Source organism: Phaseolus vulgaris, chromosome 3 (genome assembly GCF_000499845.2).
Source record: "Phaseolus vulgaris cultivar G19833 chromosome 3, P. vulgaris v2.0, whole genome shotgun sequence".
Taxonomy (NCBI): Eukaryota; Viridiplantae; Streptophyta; class Magnoliopsida; order Fabales; family Fabaceae; genus Phaseolus; species Phaseolus vulgaris.
Genome location: NC_023757.2, coordinates 4,232,881 through 4,248,504, shown reverse-complemented (window position 1 = coordinate 4,248,504; position 15,624 = coordinate 4,232,881). Strand labels below are relative to the sequence as shown.

Sequence of the window (15,624 nt, the reverse complement as noted above, 5' to 3'; positions counted from 1 at the left end):
CACACTGACGTGGCTCGGTCTTTCTGATCGAGCTGACCGGAACACTACGCACGACCAGATCGATCTACACATATAACCATTAACGCTCAAACCAAGGTCAGTAAAACTAAACTACCATTAAGAATTAGGTAATGCAACCATAAGTGTGATTCATTCCATTAATCAGGCCCAATGAGGTAAACTCATTAAAATAATATAAATAAATAACACACATTCCAAGGAGCAAGGTACGTCATACACCTACTCGAGTACTGAATACTCTTTATTGACTTTAGCGTCGAAGTGTCTTCTGCATGTATCTCCCTCATTTGGCATTCACCCGAGACCGAGAGCCGAAAGAGTAGCACAAAGGCGAGAAGGATCCCAGTGAAACCCTAGCAACCTGCCCAAAAGAAAGATGAAGACGAAGATTCCAATAGTTCTCTAGGTCCATCTCCCTAGCAGAAACTAAATGATTTTTTAATTTTGATTTTTTTAATTTTGAAGAAAGGCAATTAAATAGAAATAATTTTAAAACAGACAGTTTACATTAACAGTAGTCACATGATTTCATTCATTTCTAATCTTTAAATAACTTTTTGAAGAATTGTTAATTGCATGTCCATGAATTACAAATAAGGTGGGAATTAGTTTAACTAGTATAACGGATAAAAAATATTGAAAATAAACCATGATTTGTCCATTTGAAAAAAGAGTTCAAAAAATTGAAAACCACTTTTTTAATTTTATACCTATTCATGAAAATTGAATTAAATTCAAAATGTTCTTTAAATCTATGCTATAATTAACATAAGGGTAAATACATTAAAAACTTTTATTCAAAAGCCTTCAGCTTTTGACACAGTCAATTCCCTTCCTTTTGTTGGAATTGCAAAACCAAACACGAATGGAATGAACTTTTATTTGAATTATAATAGATTAATTAAAAATAATTTTATTAATCTATTTTAATTTATATAAAAATCTAATTTATCAATGATCTATTTGATAAATTCACTCAATCTATCTATGAATATTTTTTATAGATAAATATCTAATCCATTAAAAAATTATATAATTTTTAATTTTAAAACTTTGTGTCTCTCTCCTTTCAGCCACCAAAGAAACCCAGCTTGCAAATGTTTGAAGGTTTTCAGTAATGTTTGAACAAAAGTCTTCAACCATATTCTCTAAGATCCTGCAAAAAATTTATTCAATTTAATGCACACGTTTTGCCAGTGAAGAATACTGTTTTTGAGTTCACAATTATGCCTACCCTTGTGTTACAACTATGTTATCTAGTTTAAAAAGCAAAATCCAGATTAATTTATTCAAGTTATGAAGCATATTTATTTGCTAGTTAAATAAAATAATAATGAAAAATCATTTTATACAAAAAATTAAGATTTAATAAATAAATTTTATTTATTTAATTTAAAAGTAAATATTAACTAAAAGTAGTGATCTAAAATTTTAAAAGAATGAAAATATTGAAAAATAATTTCACGAGAACTAAAATTTAAATTCACAAATTTTATAAGGATTAAAAACTGTAACTTTAAATATTTGAGAAATAAAAATTAAAAAAACATTTTACAGAATTTAAAATTAAAACTCACATTTTATTGAAAATATTGATTTAAAATTTTATTTATATTATATGAACTAAAAGACATAAGATGTTAAGAAAGCATCTAAAAAACGATTTAGTTGAATAATTAACTCGTAAAATCACTCTTCTGATTAATATTTTAATCAATACAAAGAGTATATGGAGAGAATTGTTACTTTAATCACAGTTTAAATAAAATTGGACCAATAAATCATTAAGGGTCTTCAATGTTTTTAGGATGTATTTATTTTCTATTTGAAAAAAATATTTTGTTTTTGGAAAAATAGAATAATTTTAAAAGTGTAAATAGAATAGACTTTGCAAGTTCTACACGTCTTCTTCCCGAATCAAAGTTTGTGTATTGAAAACGTTTAAAATTTTATTTCTTCAAGTCTAAGCTACCATGCTCATTCACAAAAAATAAAATTAAAAATAGAAATATTGTAATATAAGATAAGATCTTTTGGAAGTGATTGATTTTGTTAGGTGAAAACAAAGTGTACTCAATACTTTTAAACATTGATTTTTTGTTATTGGGAAAGAAAATCACATGGACATTGTTAGGTCTTTAGAAGAGTAGAGTAGAGTAGAGGTTCTTAGGTTAAGTCTACTATTCTCATTTTCATCATAGAGAAAAACAAAACAAAACAAAAACACCACCTATTCCTTAATAATCATTTAAAATGTGTTTTAATCCATAAAATCAGTGGTAGATTTGTTTTCAATTTTTACTTTATTTTCTATAAATAAATTTTCTAAGAGGTGGATATACTTGAAATATAATAGAACATTTGGAAGAAAATTACAGAAAAAAAAACCATTAAAAATAATAAAGTCTCTTAATAGAATTTGGCCATTAACAAAGATGTAGACAATTTAAATTTACAGAAAAAATGCATACTAATGATAGAGACTTGTATGAACAAATTCAGCTTGTTTTTTCATAAATATATAACATTACTTTCAATGAACATTCAAAAAGTCAGTTCCCTACTTTAGCAGGAACCATCACTAATTTCTATATCAAATTGAATTAATATTTTAAATCATAATCAATAATTTAATAATGGATTAAATATGGTTTTTCATCAATCTACTTTCACAGAAAATTAATTTTTAATTTATAATCCATAAAATTTAGACATTCTAAATACTTATAGTAAATAAATTATTTGAATAAATTCTTATTAAAAAAAATTACATGATAAATAAATTTTTAGTTGTAAGAACTCTCATAGTACAAAAATAATCATTTAATAATAAATATTTAATCCTTTAATAATATATATATATATATATATATATATATATATAAAACCATATTTAATCCTTTAATAATGAATCACTTTCTTTCAATTCATTCTCCAATAATGCAAATCCTTTCAATTCATTCTCCAATCCCAAAGTATTTTTAATTCCGAGATAATCCCAAACTTGTTCTTACTGAATAAGATAATTTTTTTTGTGAATTTATCTAAGTAATTCAGCAAGTTTCACAATTATAAAATGAAAAATGAGAAAATTATATGATTATATTTTCTCAAAATGATAAAAAAATACATATAATTTTTTACAACATTATGTGATAAATATTTTTAAACTGTTTGTATATAATTGTTGGGTGCAAATTTTAAAAAAAAAATCGTATTCTTTAAACAAGGTATTCTCACTTGATCGACAAAAGAAATTAATATGATCTTCACGTAAAACTAACCATTGGATCGTTGACTGCTGATAGCGACTCTTTCATCTTTCTCTATAAAGTCTATCTACTCTATAATATATGACATCATGAACCCCTTTATTTAAACTTTTAAAATAACTTTTTTAATTACTATTTTTTTTAAAAAAAAAAACTACTTATATAAGAAGTAAATAAATTTTTAAACAAATTTAAATAATAAAATTAGATAAATACTAAAATAAGTAAAGATTTGTTTATTTTATTAAAAAATAAAAAGTAAACACAAACAAATTGATAAATATAGACAATGAAGTTGACTCGTATAGGTCTATCCCACATTTGATTCGTTCGCGTAGAAAATGCGGGTGGACTTTGTTGGCCTACGTTGTATAAAAGTCTGCATAAAAAATACTTTTTAAATTAATTCTTGTGTGATTGGGGATTAGAGAGTGGAAAAATTGTCTGAGTGGTGTGAGATAAGGTGTGTGAGTCGAAAGATAAAGGAGATTTAGGGGTTATTAATATAAGAAGATTTAGTTTTGCTCTTCTGGAAAAATGGATCTAGAGACTTAAGTCTGAAAAGAGAAGTTTATGGAAGGATATTCTAAATTCTAAATATGGGGGATGAAGGGACTTAAGGTCTCTGGTTCAGAAAAGTAAGGAGTCTGTGTGGTGGAGGGACATTAGGAATGTTTGGAATTTAGACGAGTGGGGTAACGATTTTGATGACAGAGGAAGGTGAGAAGTAGGGGACAGAAAAGAAGTCAAGTTTTGGGAGGAAAAGTGGATTAATAATGTACTTTAATGCAAAAATTCCCAAGGTTGTTTTCCATCTCTTTAGATATTGGTATAGTACTCTGTCACAAGTTTGTGCTTGGAGTAATAATAGTTGGTCGTGGAAGTTGGGGTGGAGAACAACTCTCTTTGTGTGGTAATCTAGCCAGGTTGAGCAATTACTACAATTGTTGGATAACAAGAAGTTATTGATAGAGGGTGCTGGTACGAATGATACATGGGTTTGGAGGGATGTAGAGTTTACAGATTTTTCCGTGAAGGCAACGTATAATTTCCTTTTGGGGGAGGAGCCTGCAGAGTACAAAGACATGTTTGTGAAATTCTGGAAGCTAAAGACTTTACCTTCGAAACAATTTACAACTTGGAGGGTGTTAACCAATACAATTGCCACTAAGGAAAATCTTCTGAGACATGGTATTTCTTTGTTGTGTGATCACTACCCTCTGTGTGATGTGGATGAGGAGACAATAAGGCATAACTTCTTTGAGTGTAGGGTTTCTTGGAGAATTTGGGGGATGTGTCTCGAGTGGTTAAGGTTTTCTTCGGTATTCCATTGTGATGCACAAATGCACTTTAAGATGTTTAAACTTTTAGGTTTGAAGCATGCTACTATTAGGTGTTGGGGGGGAATTTGGGTAGGTATTATAGGAGAAATTTGGAATTATATAAATAGGGTTGTTTTCAAGAATGTACGAGTTGATCTAGTTGAGGTTTTTATTTTTGGTACAAATGAAGACTTGATCTTAAATACATCATTCCTTGGAGGGATGGTGTATTTATATTCTGTCATGATCATGTCTTTATTAGTCTTGACATGTCTTTGTCACTATGGTTGAAGTTTTGTAGAGTTTATTGGATCCCCAGGTGGTTGGGTATCAAGAAGATTGGTTTGGAGTTTTCCCGTATAAGGATTTGAATACCCTGAAATATCTTATTTTATTTTATTTATTATTTGTTAATAAAAAAAATCATCTACTATAACTTATAGGCTCATAATGAGACTAAGGAAGGGAATTGTAAAAAATATATAGATTGAAGGGAGAGATAAATTAGAGAAGTAAAATGATTTTGAGATTTTAGAAAGATAATGGTTTTAGAGAAATGAAGAAATTAACCCCTTAGATTTTCTATTTATAACTTAAAAAAATTAACTAAAACTAAAATTTTCTTCTTTATTAACTTCAAAACCTCTTATCTAATACTCATAAAAATAGGTCTTTACACATTGGATATACTGTATGAAATTTTATAATTTTCTATCAAACATTTTGTTACTTATAGTCCTGGAGTGGTAGTGGCTACAGAATACTTGTGAAGGTAAAAAACTATTTCCTGTAAAAAAATATGCATTCTCGTATAAATCAAAAGTTGTAAAAATAATATTTATTTATAATCCATTTTATTATAGTAAAACTTTTCCCAAATTTATTAAAACAAAACTCGATGTAATTCAAGAGTGAACCAGTATAGCAATAATTTTTTTCTCTCAATCTTTTATTATACTTGTAAATTATCCACTCTTTTAAATTACAAAAGTAATATCATTGTCACAATGTGACTTTCTAGTTAAACTCTTTTGTCTCACCTTTATATAACTTAAGGAAAACAGTCATGAGGAAAGAGAGTCATTAGAATTGGTGATATTCAGAAAGCTTTAACAACAAAAGTGTTGAAAAGAGAGTGCTGTCATTCTTAAACAATAGTAATATACTTTAAGTTAAATTTGAATGAGTGGAACTCTTTGCAATGTCGTTTTCTCTTATAGTATAATGTTGTATATGAAGTGTGATTCTTTTGAACAGTCTCATTCTTTGTTTGTGATGATTAATTATGGTAATGGTATTGCTCCTACAAGCCTCCTTCCTCTTCCTATGCCCCAACTAGGGTAGAAACAATGCCAGCCATATTTGAAAAGAGCCCTTAACTTGTAGGGCCCTCCATCATCAAAATAAAAGTAATATCATCATCACTGTGTGGCCATAAAGAGCTATACGACACATGATAACACAGTACACTGCCAAACCAATCACACGCCGACAACACATCGTTCATAAACTACTTACCCTTTCCCAAACCAGAAACCAAAACCACTTGTCAACAAACCCCAGCTTCAGATATTTTTTCACCACTTCCATTTTGTTTCTCACCTTTTATGGTTACCATAACATTGCACACTTCCTCTCACTGTGCTTTCCCATGACACAACTCTATTCCTGTCCAGAAGAAGAAACATATATGAACTAACATTCTCACCCTCGCTTCACCATATTTGCCACCCTTTTACCCTTGCTTTTCTTCCGTTTTTCCTTCCTTTTTCCTTGTTTGGCAACTGGGTTCCCTTCCTTCACAAAAAGCCAAAAGCTTTTAATTGGTTAAGTCACTAGGTTTATATATAACACACACATAAATATTAAAGAAGAAAAAAAATAAGAACAACTAAGATGGGAAGGTCTAGGGTACAGCTGAAGAGGATAGAGAACAAGATCAATCGCCAGGTAACTTTCTCCAAAAGGAGAGGTGGGCTGTTCAAGAAAGCTAATGAGATCTCTGTACTCTGTGATGCTGAGGTAGCTTTGATTGTCTTCTCTCACAAAGGAAAGCTCTTTGAGTATGCCACTGATTCATGGTAATGAAAATGCCCTATATTATAAAAAATATATATACATATGTATACATATATGAACCATGTATATGGATCTATATTAAACAAATATATTATGTGTGTTGGTCGTTAATTCAGATGATGTAAGTATTCATACGTAGTATATATGCATTGAGTTTTCTGTTCAGTCTGGAATTATTTTGAAGTATCTTTTTTGCTCTTTGCGCATGATAAGGGCTTTGGTTTGGGGTTCAAAACTTTAAAGGAAACTTCATTTCTCTTCTTTATTTTGTTAATACTTGTTTGGTTCATATCAAGCCTCGTTATAATTTATGTTGATTGTGCCTAGACAGATACAAAGCCAGTTGATCCATTTTTATTTTCGGAAAGGAGATGTTGTTGTGCTGATAATTTGCTCAAATTGAACCAGCAAAATATACAGTTATACTTCTCTATGAATTTGTTTGCAATTTTAGGGGTACAACACGCGTCAATGGTTTAGTAGTGCTATATTTAAGTGCACATATGTACTCTTTCATGTGTATATATTTCTCTCATCAGAAAGAGGAAAATACAATACCCGAATGCCAGATTCTGTCTGTCCTAGCTAGAAACTCATAGAGTACGAACCATAGCCGGTATAAGAGCCCTAATTTTTACAATTTTCTTTCATTTTGTTAAAATTGAAGAGGGGTGAATCTCTTGCAGACTACGAGGAGGTTGTCACAGTCTTGGCTTCATGTTTGTCTTCTTGTTCGCTATCTTAAGTCCTTTCAGTTCAGCACCTCAACAAGCAAGATTTGCTAGACCTTCTTTTTGGTTTAGAGTTCTGTACCTTTTCTTCTTCTTCTTCTTTTGAATTATCAAAAACTCAAAAGCATCACGTTTGACATTCTTGTTATTAAAGGGTTACTTTTCGTTGATTGGTGCAGCCTCCTAGATAAATCATTTTGAGTAAAATTGAGGAAATTCGTTATTTCATAGATTTTGATGAACTTATTTTAAAGATTGTCAAATAGCGCTATTAACTTACAGGAACTTTTAATTTCAACAAGATGAAATATGTTCACAGTAACTAGAGTACCAATTTCTTATATTATTCAGCAACACACAGAGATAGTAATATGCAGTGCAAATTGAGTATAAATTGATATCATTATAGGAAACTAATATTGATTGAGAACTCTAATGATTGAACAGCATGGAGAAGATACTGGAACGCCATGAAAGGTATGCGTATGCAGAGAGGCAGCTACTAGGAAATGATTCTGAGACACAGGTTTGTCTTTAAATATACATACATATCTGTGTGCAGGAATACGTAAATTCCCGTTAGCATCATTATTTTGCATTGAAGTTCTGCAGTGACAATTGATTCTTGTGTAATCAACAGGCACACAGTTGGGTCTAAGCTATATATATATGTAAGAACTTAAAAAACTAAGTCATGCATATATGAATGTGTTGGAAATATGGAATGTTGTAAAAGTGATGGAATCAAAACCAATATTTAAATAACAGTACCTCACAAAACTACAAAACTAAGCACTAGATGTATATATGTACATTGTGCAGGGAAACTGGACCATTGAATATTCTAGACTCAAGGCAAAGATTGACCTTTTGCAGAGAAACTACAGGTACAAGAGAACCTATATCTAATCTACACGCATGCTTTAATTTCCTGTCATAGTTTTGATTTTATTATCCTCTCACACGTGTCTGTGTATCATTGAGTTTACACTGAACCCTTTTCCAGGCCCTATATGGGAGAAGATTTGGCTTCGATGAGCCTCAAAGAGCTTCAGAGTTTGGAGCAGCAGTTAGATACTTCTGTCAAAAACATCCGCACTAGGAGGGTACACATTATGTTAATTTGCTTTCATATATTTCATATGTATGTGTGTAACTTTGGCACTGATCCGTGTTATGCTGTAATAGAACGATCTCATCCACGAGTCCATTTCTGAGCTTCAGAAAAAGGTATGGCTTTAACTCCAAGTTTCTCTTGGTTTTATTTTTAGCTTTCTGTCCCTAAAGTGAAAGATAAGTATTGCTGGGAACAAATATAAAATGGTTGTGTGTGTCTCTCTGTCTAAAAGAAACTGATATGGAGATTTGTGCCCTCCTGATTTTCTATGTATGACAGGAGAAATGGATACAAGAGCAGAATAGCATCCTTGCAAACAAGGTGACCAAGATTTGCCTTTACAACTTTTTTCTTTTCTCCATTTTGCCACAATAATCATTGCTTAATTTAATCCAATTCAGTGATTATTGACACTAATAAAAGAGTGTTAAGTAATATTAGTTTGATTGTTCTATTACTTTTGTTCACAGATTCGCTCTTCTGCTTCTTAATTCTTAACCTAATGGACATAACAGATAAGAACTTTACAGATGTTGAACAGTTGAACAGTGAAATTATCTGTGTCCCTTACGAAATTAACATAAAATTCCTCAAGAATTATACTCATTTTAGTAAATTATAGAAATGTACAACGTAAGAAAATGCAATTGTCCTTTTGGTCATACAAATTCATACACCTTGCTTACCAATTATTTTTTGCCTGATTTAGCCCTAGGTTTCTGCATGCATCCAATCTTATTAATTAATTATCTCCTTCATCACCACAAAACCATTGTTTCATGTCTCATTCATGTTTTAGATTAACTAAATTTGAATGGAAATTCTCAATAACGTTTTCATACCCCAGTATACATTTTATTTCTAGAGAAAGTTTCAATTTTAGAATCATATTTAATATTTGTATAAACTCATATTGGGCTGCAATTGCCAGTTAAACTAATACAAACTTATTCTTATATGTCTTAAAATTTTGACAGTTACAGTAGCAATTTGTAACTGACAGAAAGTGATCATTCTTATAATTATGGACTGAGAGCTCTATGAATGTAGTTCTAGCCTTCTTCAACAATAGGTTAATATTGCTCTATTTCTTTTAACAATATGTGATATGAAATTAGATCAAGGAGAAAGAGGAGGCTGTAGCACAACATGCTGTACAATGGGAACAGACAAACTACAAGGTTGACACATCTTTCTTACCACAGCAACAACCCCTTCCTAGTTTGAACATAGGGTGAGTAACCCTTCTATGACATGAAGTTCTAATTTCTCTTCTTCATTTTCTTTAATTACCCTTTTAAGTTTTATAGTTGTACAAACTTGATCTTTTAGTGTTTATACTTTCAAACAAAAATTGCAGTTGCATTTGTCCATTCTAGTTGGAAATTGCTTTACCTGTTTGGAATTCTTCTTTTTGGTACTGCAACCTTCCCACCATGTGTAATATTGTTTGTGCAGTGGCAGTAGTTTCAATCAAGAAGCTGCACCAGAAATAGGAAGGAACGGTCTTGACCTGACCCTGGAACCACTGTTTTCTTGCCACCTTGGATGCTTCTGAAAACTTGTTTCCTCTGAGGTGGATAACATTATATACTTGTTGGCATATATGAACAACTATAAGTAGTGGTGTGTTTTAATGCTTTATATGTTTATTATTGGGTCTATGTGGTTTGGTCCTACTTTGAAGACATTAGTTTGAAAGTTTTGTTGTAAACATATTGAATTTGAAACCTGATTGTGTATTCATGGAAGGTTATAATTATAATGTTTATAATTATTTTTAATGTTTCTTTTTTATTTTGGTCTTGTATGCTTTACATCTATTGTTGAGTCTATGATTTTAATATTATTTGTGTTTGACATGAATAAAGGAATGGAAGAGAAAGAAATAGGAAATAAGTAAATAAAGTAAATGAAAATATAACTTGGCCTGCTAGGCAAGTGGATTTGGAGGTGGGGTTCGGCCAAGGGAGGTTTGTGGAAAGAGATTCTTGATTCTAAATATGGTGGATGGAGGAATTTGAGAGCGGAAGGTAAACCCTGCAGGGGTTCCCTTTGGTGGAGAGACTTGAAGGAGGTTTGGGCTTCAGAGGGCTGGGGCAGAAGTTTTGAAGATAGGGTTGAGTGGAAAGTTGGTGATGGAGGAAATATTTCATTCTGGGAGGACAACTGGTTGAATTGTGGTGCTCTGAAGGGAATGTTTCTGAGATTATATTCGCTTAGCACGGCTAAAGCTGCTAAGGTGGCCGAGTTCGGGAATTGGTCTAATGGTGTTTGGATTTGGCATCTGTGCTGGCGTAGATCCCTCTTTGATTGGGAGAAGTTGTTGGAGGAGCAGTTGAGTTAGTTGTTGCAAGGGGTGAAGATGGATGTGGGAGGGGTGGATAGCTAGGTCTGGAAGGCTGAGGGGTCTCAAAGTTTTACTGTTAACTCAGCTTATAGCAAGGTAAGGAGGGTTAGTGATGGGGAGTCCTCTCCGATTTACTGTAGGTTGTGAAGGTGTAAAGCCTTGCCTTCTGTTGTATTCCTGGCCTGGAGGGTATTGGAAAATAGGATTGCAACTAGGGTTAATTTGGTAAGGCGCGGGGTGGTGGTTGAAAACCCTGTATGCTGCTTGTGTGGGAAGGTCGACGAGTCGTCGAGTCACTTGTTCGACGTTTGTGACTTTGCTTGGAGGGTCTGGAGTTTTTGCTTTGAGTGGCTTGGAGTGTCGTTCGTAATCCATTTGGATCCTATGCAAAAATTTATCCAATTCAGGTTGAGTCAGACATCTGTTTCGGTTAATGATGTTTGGGGGGCAATTTGGGTTGGAATTGTGAGTGAAATTTGGAAGCATAGGAACTCGATTGTCTTTAATGGAGGAGTGACAAATGTGTTAGAAGTTTTTGCTTTGAGTGGCTTGGAGTGTCGTTCGTAATCCATTTGGATCCTATGCAAAATTTTATCCAATTCAGGTTGAGTCAAGCATCTGTTTCGGTTAATGATGTTTGGGGGGCAATTTGGGTTGGAATTGTGAGTGAAATTTAGAAGCATAGGAACTCGGTTGTCTTTAATGGAGGAGTGGCAGATGTGTTAGAAGTTTTTGCCTCGGCGCAAGTAAATGTGTGGTCTTGGATTAATGCAAAGTACCGCGAAGTTTATTTTTTCCTACCCTTGTTGGGTTCTGGATCCTTTGGCATGTATACGGCTGATTCGATAAAGCTTGTTAGCGCTTGGTTTGGTTGGTCATTTGTCTGGCGGTTTTGGGTGTCGAGTTAGGAGTTGAAGTTTATGTGAGTTTGTAAAAGGGTTGGACCATCCCTGAAATAGTTATTATTTATTGATTTTTTTATTACTGATTAAGAAAAAAAAATAGTTAACAACAAGTGAAAACAACATTGTTTAGTTTAAAAAATATAAAGTCATCAATGATAAGTGTGCTTGTATAATAATCATTGATAGTAAAATTTTTTAAGCTGATCTTATGCATTTCTAACAATCTGTCATATTTATTATTTTTATTCACTTATGTTCAAAAATAAAATCAATACAAATTTATTTCTTTCTTACCAAATACACTCTTTTTATTTATCTCCTTTCTATTCATTCGTTTTTTCATTTTATTTCTACTAATCATATCTTTTGGGATTGGTTTTATATTGCAAAGCATTATTCTGATAACAGAACAAAAAAAATGCTGAAACTAAATTGAAATTCTTTTGTTCTAAGTAACTTGAATTTGGAATTTATTTTCGGATGTAGCAATGAAGTTTCTCAAAAACCACAATCTGGGTGAATTTACGTATTATTCTTACTATAAAACATTTCTCTCAACCTTCTCAAAATATATCCATTTTTATCTGGATTTTGATATTTTAACTATTTATTTTTTAACTTATCTTCTTTTAATCTTTATCTTCATTTGAATTTAATATTTTTTTAAATGAAATTGTCACTATTTAAAAAAAATATGTCACAATTTAAATGGTTTATTTCACTATTGAAAAATTATTAAATAAAAATAAATTTTGAAAACCAAAAAATATTTAGTCATTATATTAATTAAATTAAATATTATTTTAGAGAAAAATTATTTTGCTATCTAAAGTAGTTTCTAAATTTATAAATTAATTTTTAAATTGGTATTTAATTCACTAATTGGTATATAAGGTATTATTAACTACTAATTTTAGAATCTAAGTAGTTGGTAGCTAAAACTTTGGTAGTTATTTAGGTACCAAATTAGAAACTAATTTATAAATTGAGAAACTACTCTAGATACCAATAATTATTTTAGTCTCTAAAATAATATCTAATTTAGTCAATATAGTGACTGATTATTTTTTTTTATCTAAAATTAATTTTTATTCAATGATTTTCTTGTAGTATTTTAAATCCAAAATATAATTTATAAGTATATGTAATTCATTACTATAAACATAGATTAAACTCTTAATTAAGGTTATAAGTGAAAAAAGGTTTTGATGTTAACATTTTGTTTTTATTTGTTAGATTAACAACTAAATATATTAACATCATATATGTATATGTAATTTATAAATAATATATTATATAGAAAAGTCAAATATTCTATAATTTTAATTAAGTATTAAAAATAATAAAGCATAAAAAAAGCATACATCGTCAATAAGATGAACGTTTTTAACAATAGGTCATGTAAGATGCAAGTGTACCGTCTATTAGATGATACAATAATGTGTAGTCTTTTTTTTTAAGTTTGATAAAGCATCTACATGCTCGGACAATACGCACATAGCGACTAAAAAGATTATTTCAAAGACAAGTTAAACAACTTTCCAACATAAAAGAACATTTTAATTATGACTCAACAATATATATATATATATATATATATATTATGTATGGTGTGCACTTTTACCATACGTTGGTGCAAAATATTATGCTACTTGGGGAGACGAGTATTGCCAACGATCAAGAATATTACGTACAAAAAAAGAGCAATTAAAATTGCATTCAGTGCATTTAATTCAATGCCCATATTCAAATTTTTTATATGTAAAAAGAACAATCATACATTCATATAAGTTGAAGATTCTTAACGATCAAAAACTCTATCTCAACATATATATTTTTCAATGCCTATATATTAAAACAAAACGATACAATATTGTGCCGTCTTTTCTCAAATTTTGATAAGATGTAGAATAAATGATATGTGCATTATATTTCCCAATTAGTCATACTTTGATTCTCACCATTCAGCCATAAAATTTCTTTTGTCATTGTCATGGCCTATAATGGTTACAATATATTATATTAAGTGTGAATTTATGTTTGGTAAAATCAGGTTTAACATTTCTGTATCAGTATGAATAATAATAATAATAATAATAATAATAATAATAATAATAATAATAATAATAATAATAATAATAATAATAATAATATAACTAATTTTAAAGTAAATTAACTGGTGATTCAGTAAAATAAAAATATTATGAAATTTGAATAAATCAAAATTATGGAAATTGATTTGTTTAAATGCAATCCAAAGCGAAGTTGTCAACATTATTTGTGATCGACTTAAATTTCTAAACAAACTAAATATTAGTTCGAGATTACACAAAAATAAATTAATATAATTTTTTTTATAAAAACTTATTATATATCATAACTAGATACTTCAACCATAAAACTCAATATAAATTATGATTTAAATATGTTATTATCTTTACCCTTATCAATAACTTGTATGTATATTGTAATTGAGTAATAAAAAAAACAAAATATATTTGGATGAATTTTTAAACACACTAACAAACATATTAACGAAAAAAAAAATAAACAAATAAAAAGAATAAACTAGTGTTATCAAAGTCTTGAAATGGTGTACAAATATATATTTAAAAGGAGTCTTGATTCCTGTGTTAAGCTATGATTCAGAAAAATCAAGCACCTTCCTACAAGTTGGACAAGTTTCACTCCTCTCCTTCCACTCATATATACACCCAAGATGGTAATGATGTTTGCACTTTGCTGTAATTTTAGGATTTTCTTCACAATATTCTGTCATATCACAACATAAATATTATTAAAACAATCAAAATCATTATATTTAACAAAAATATTCAAAATCTTTCTAACAATCTCAACTTCTCACCAAATATACTAAACAACCAAAACCATTTTAAAACATAAATATATTCAGATAAATCCAACATTAAAGATCTGACTAAATTAATTATATAATATAAGTAAATCTCTATCTGCAAATTTTACTTTATCAAATAGAGATAAGTTACACTTAAATATTCAATTTCTTAAAACACAAACATGGATAAAAAAGAATGAAAGATATTAATAACAATAATATATTTAATTAAGTTTTAAGAGTATCATAAATTTGGAATAACTTGAATATTATCTTGCTTCATCGTTTTTAGTAATTACTAAATGAGATTTTATAATTAATATAAAATAAGAATATTTTATTTGTTTAATAATTATTAAATGAGATTTTATAATGATAGTATTATTATTTTTGTTTTACCTGTATCGAAGAGGTGTTGAAAAACAAGTAACAGTTTTGAAATTATCAACTATAATAAGTAACAAATCATCGTCTTCATCACCATCACTACTATTTTTATTATCAGATTTTTTAATAAGAATTCAAATTAAAATGATTTAAATTCACATATAACTTAAAATTTAATTAAATAATAATAATAATAATCACCTTCAAAACATGTAGGACAGACATCCTCGTCGGCGGTGGAGGATGTAGAGTATAGAGTATGAGTGTATTCTGAAAAGCTCGGACGACGGTTGATTCCACCACCTTCCGCCGCATATAACTTATCATACCCGTATGTCTGCCAACAACACCAAAACAAAAATAATCAATTTAACTCCCCATTTGAACAAATTTCATGAGATAAAAATGAAAAATAAAATAAACTCCTTTCTATTTTTTAATAAAAGTTTCAATTTTAGATATTATTGTGCAACTTAATATCTCTAATATACTTACATCTCAAGTTACTACGTCATCGCATGAAAAAGTATTTACTAAACCAAAACTCGTGTGTGAGATAACATATTATGGGTAGTCCGATAAC

At 29.8% G+C, this 15,624-nt stretch overlaps 1 protein-coding gene across 1 annotated transcript; it reads left to right on the top strand.

Moving 5' to 3' along the window:
• The first annotated feature begins 6,215 nt into the window (after positions 1-6,215).
• LOC137805769 (agamous-like MADS-box protein AP1) lies at positions 6,216-10,339 on the top strand. Its single transcript, XM_068605692.1, has 8 exons — positions 6,216-6,696; positions 7,873-7,951; positions 8,248-8,312; positions 8,432-8,531; positions 8,614-8,655; positions 8,822-8,863; positions 9,661-9,776; positions 10,001-10,339. Exons 1-8 carry the CDS (start codon positions 6,512-6,514, stop codon positions 10,098-10,100), a joined length of 729 nt encoding a protein of 242 aa, XP_068461793.1. The 5' UTR covers positions 6,216-6,511; the 3' UTR covers positions 10,101-10,339.
• Positions 10,340-15,624: the final 5,285 nt, after the last annotated feature.

Coding starts and splice junctions, on each gene's coding strand:
- LOC137805769 (XM_068605692.1), top strand. CDS start 6,512: ATGGGAAGGTCTAGGGTACAGCTGAAGAGGATAGAGAACAAGATCAAT. Junction 8,313..8,431: donor CTTTTGCAGAGAAACTACAG/GTACAAGAGAAC, acceptor ACCCTTTTCCAG/GCCCTATATGGGAGAAGATT. Junction 8,864..9,660: donor ATAGCATCCTTGCAAACAAG/GTGACCAAGATT, acceptor ATATGAAATTAG/ATCAAGGAGAAAGAGGAGGC.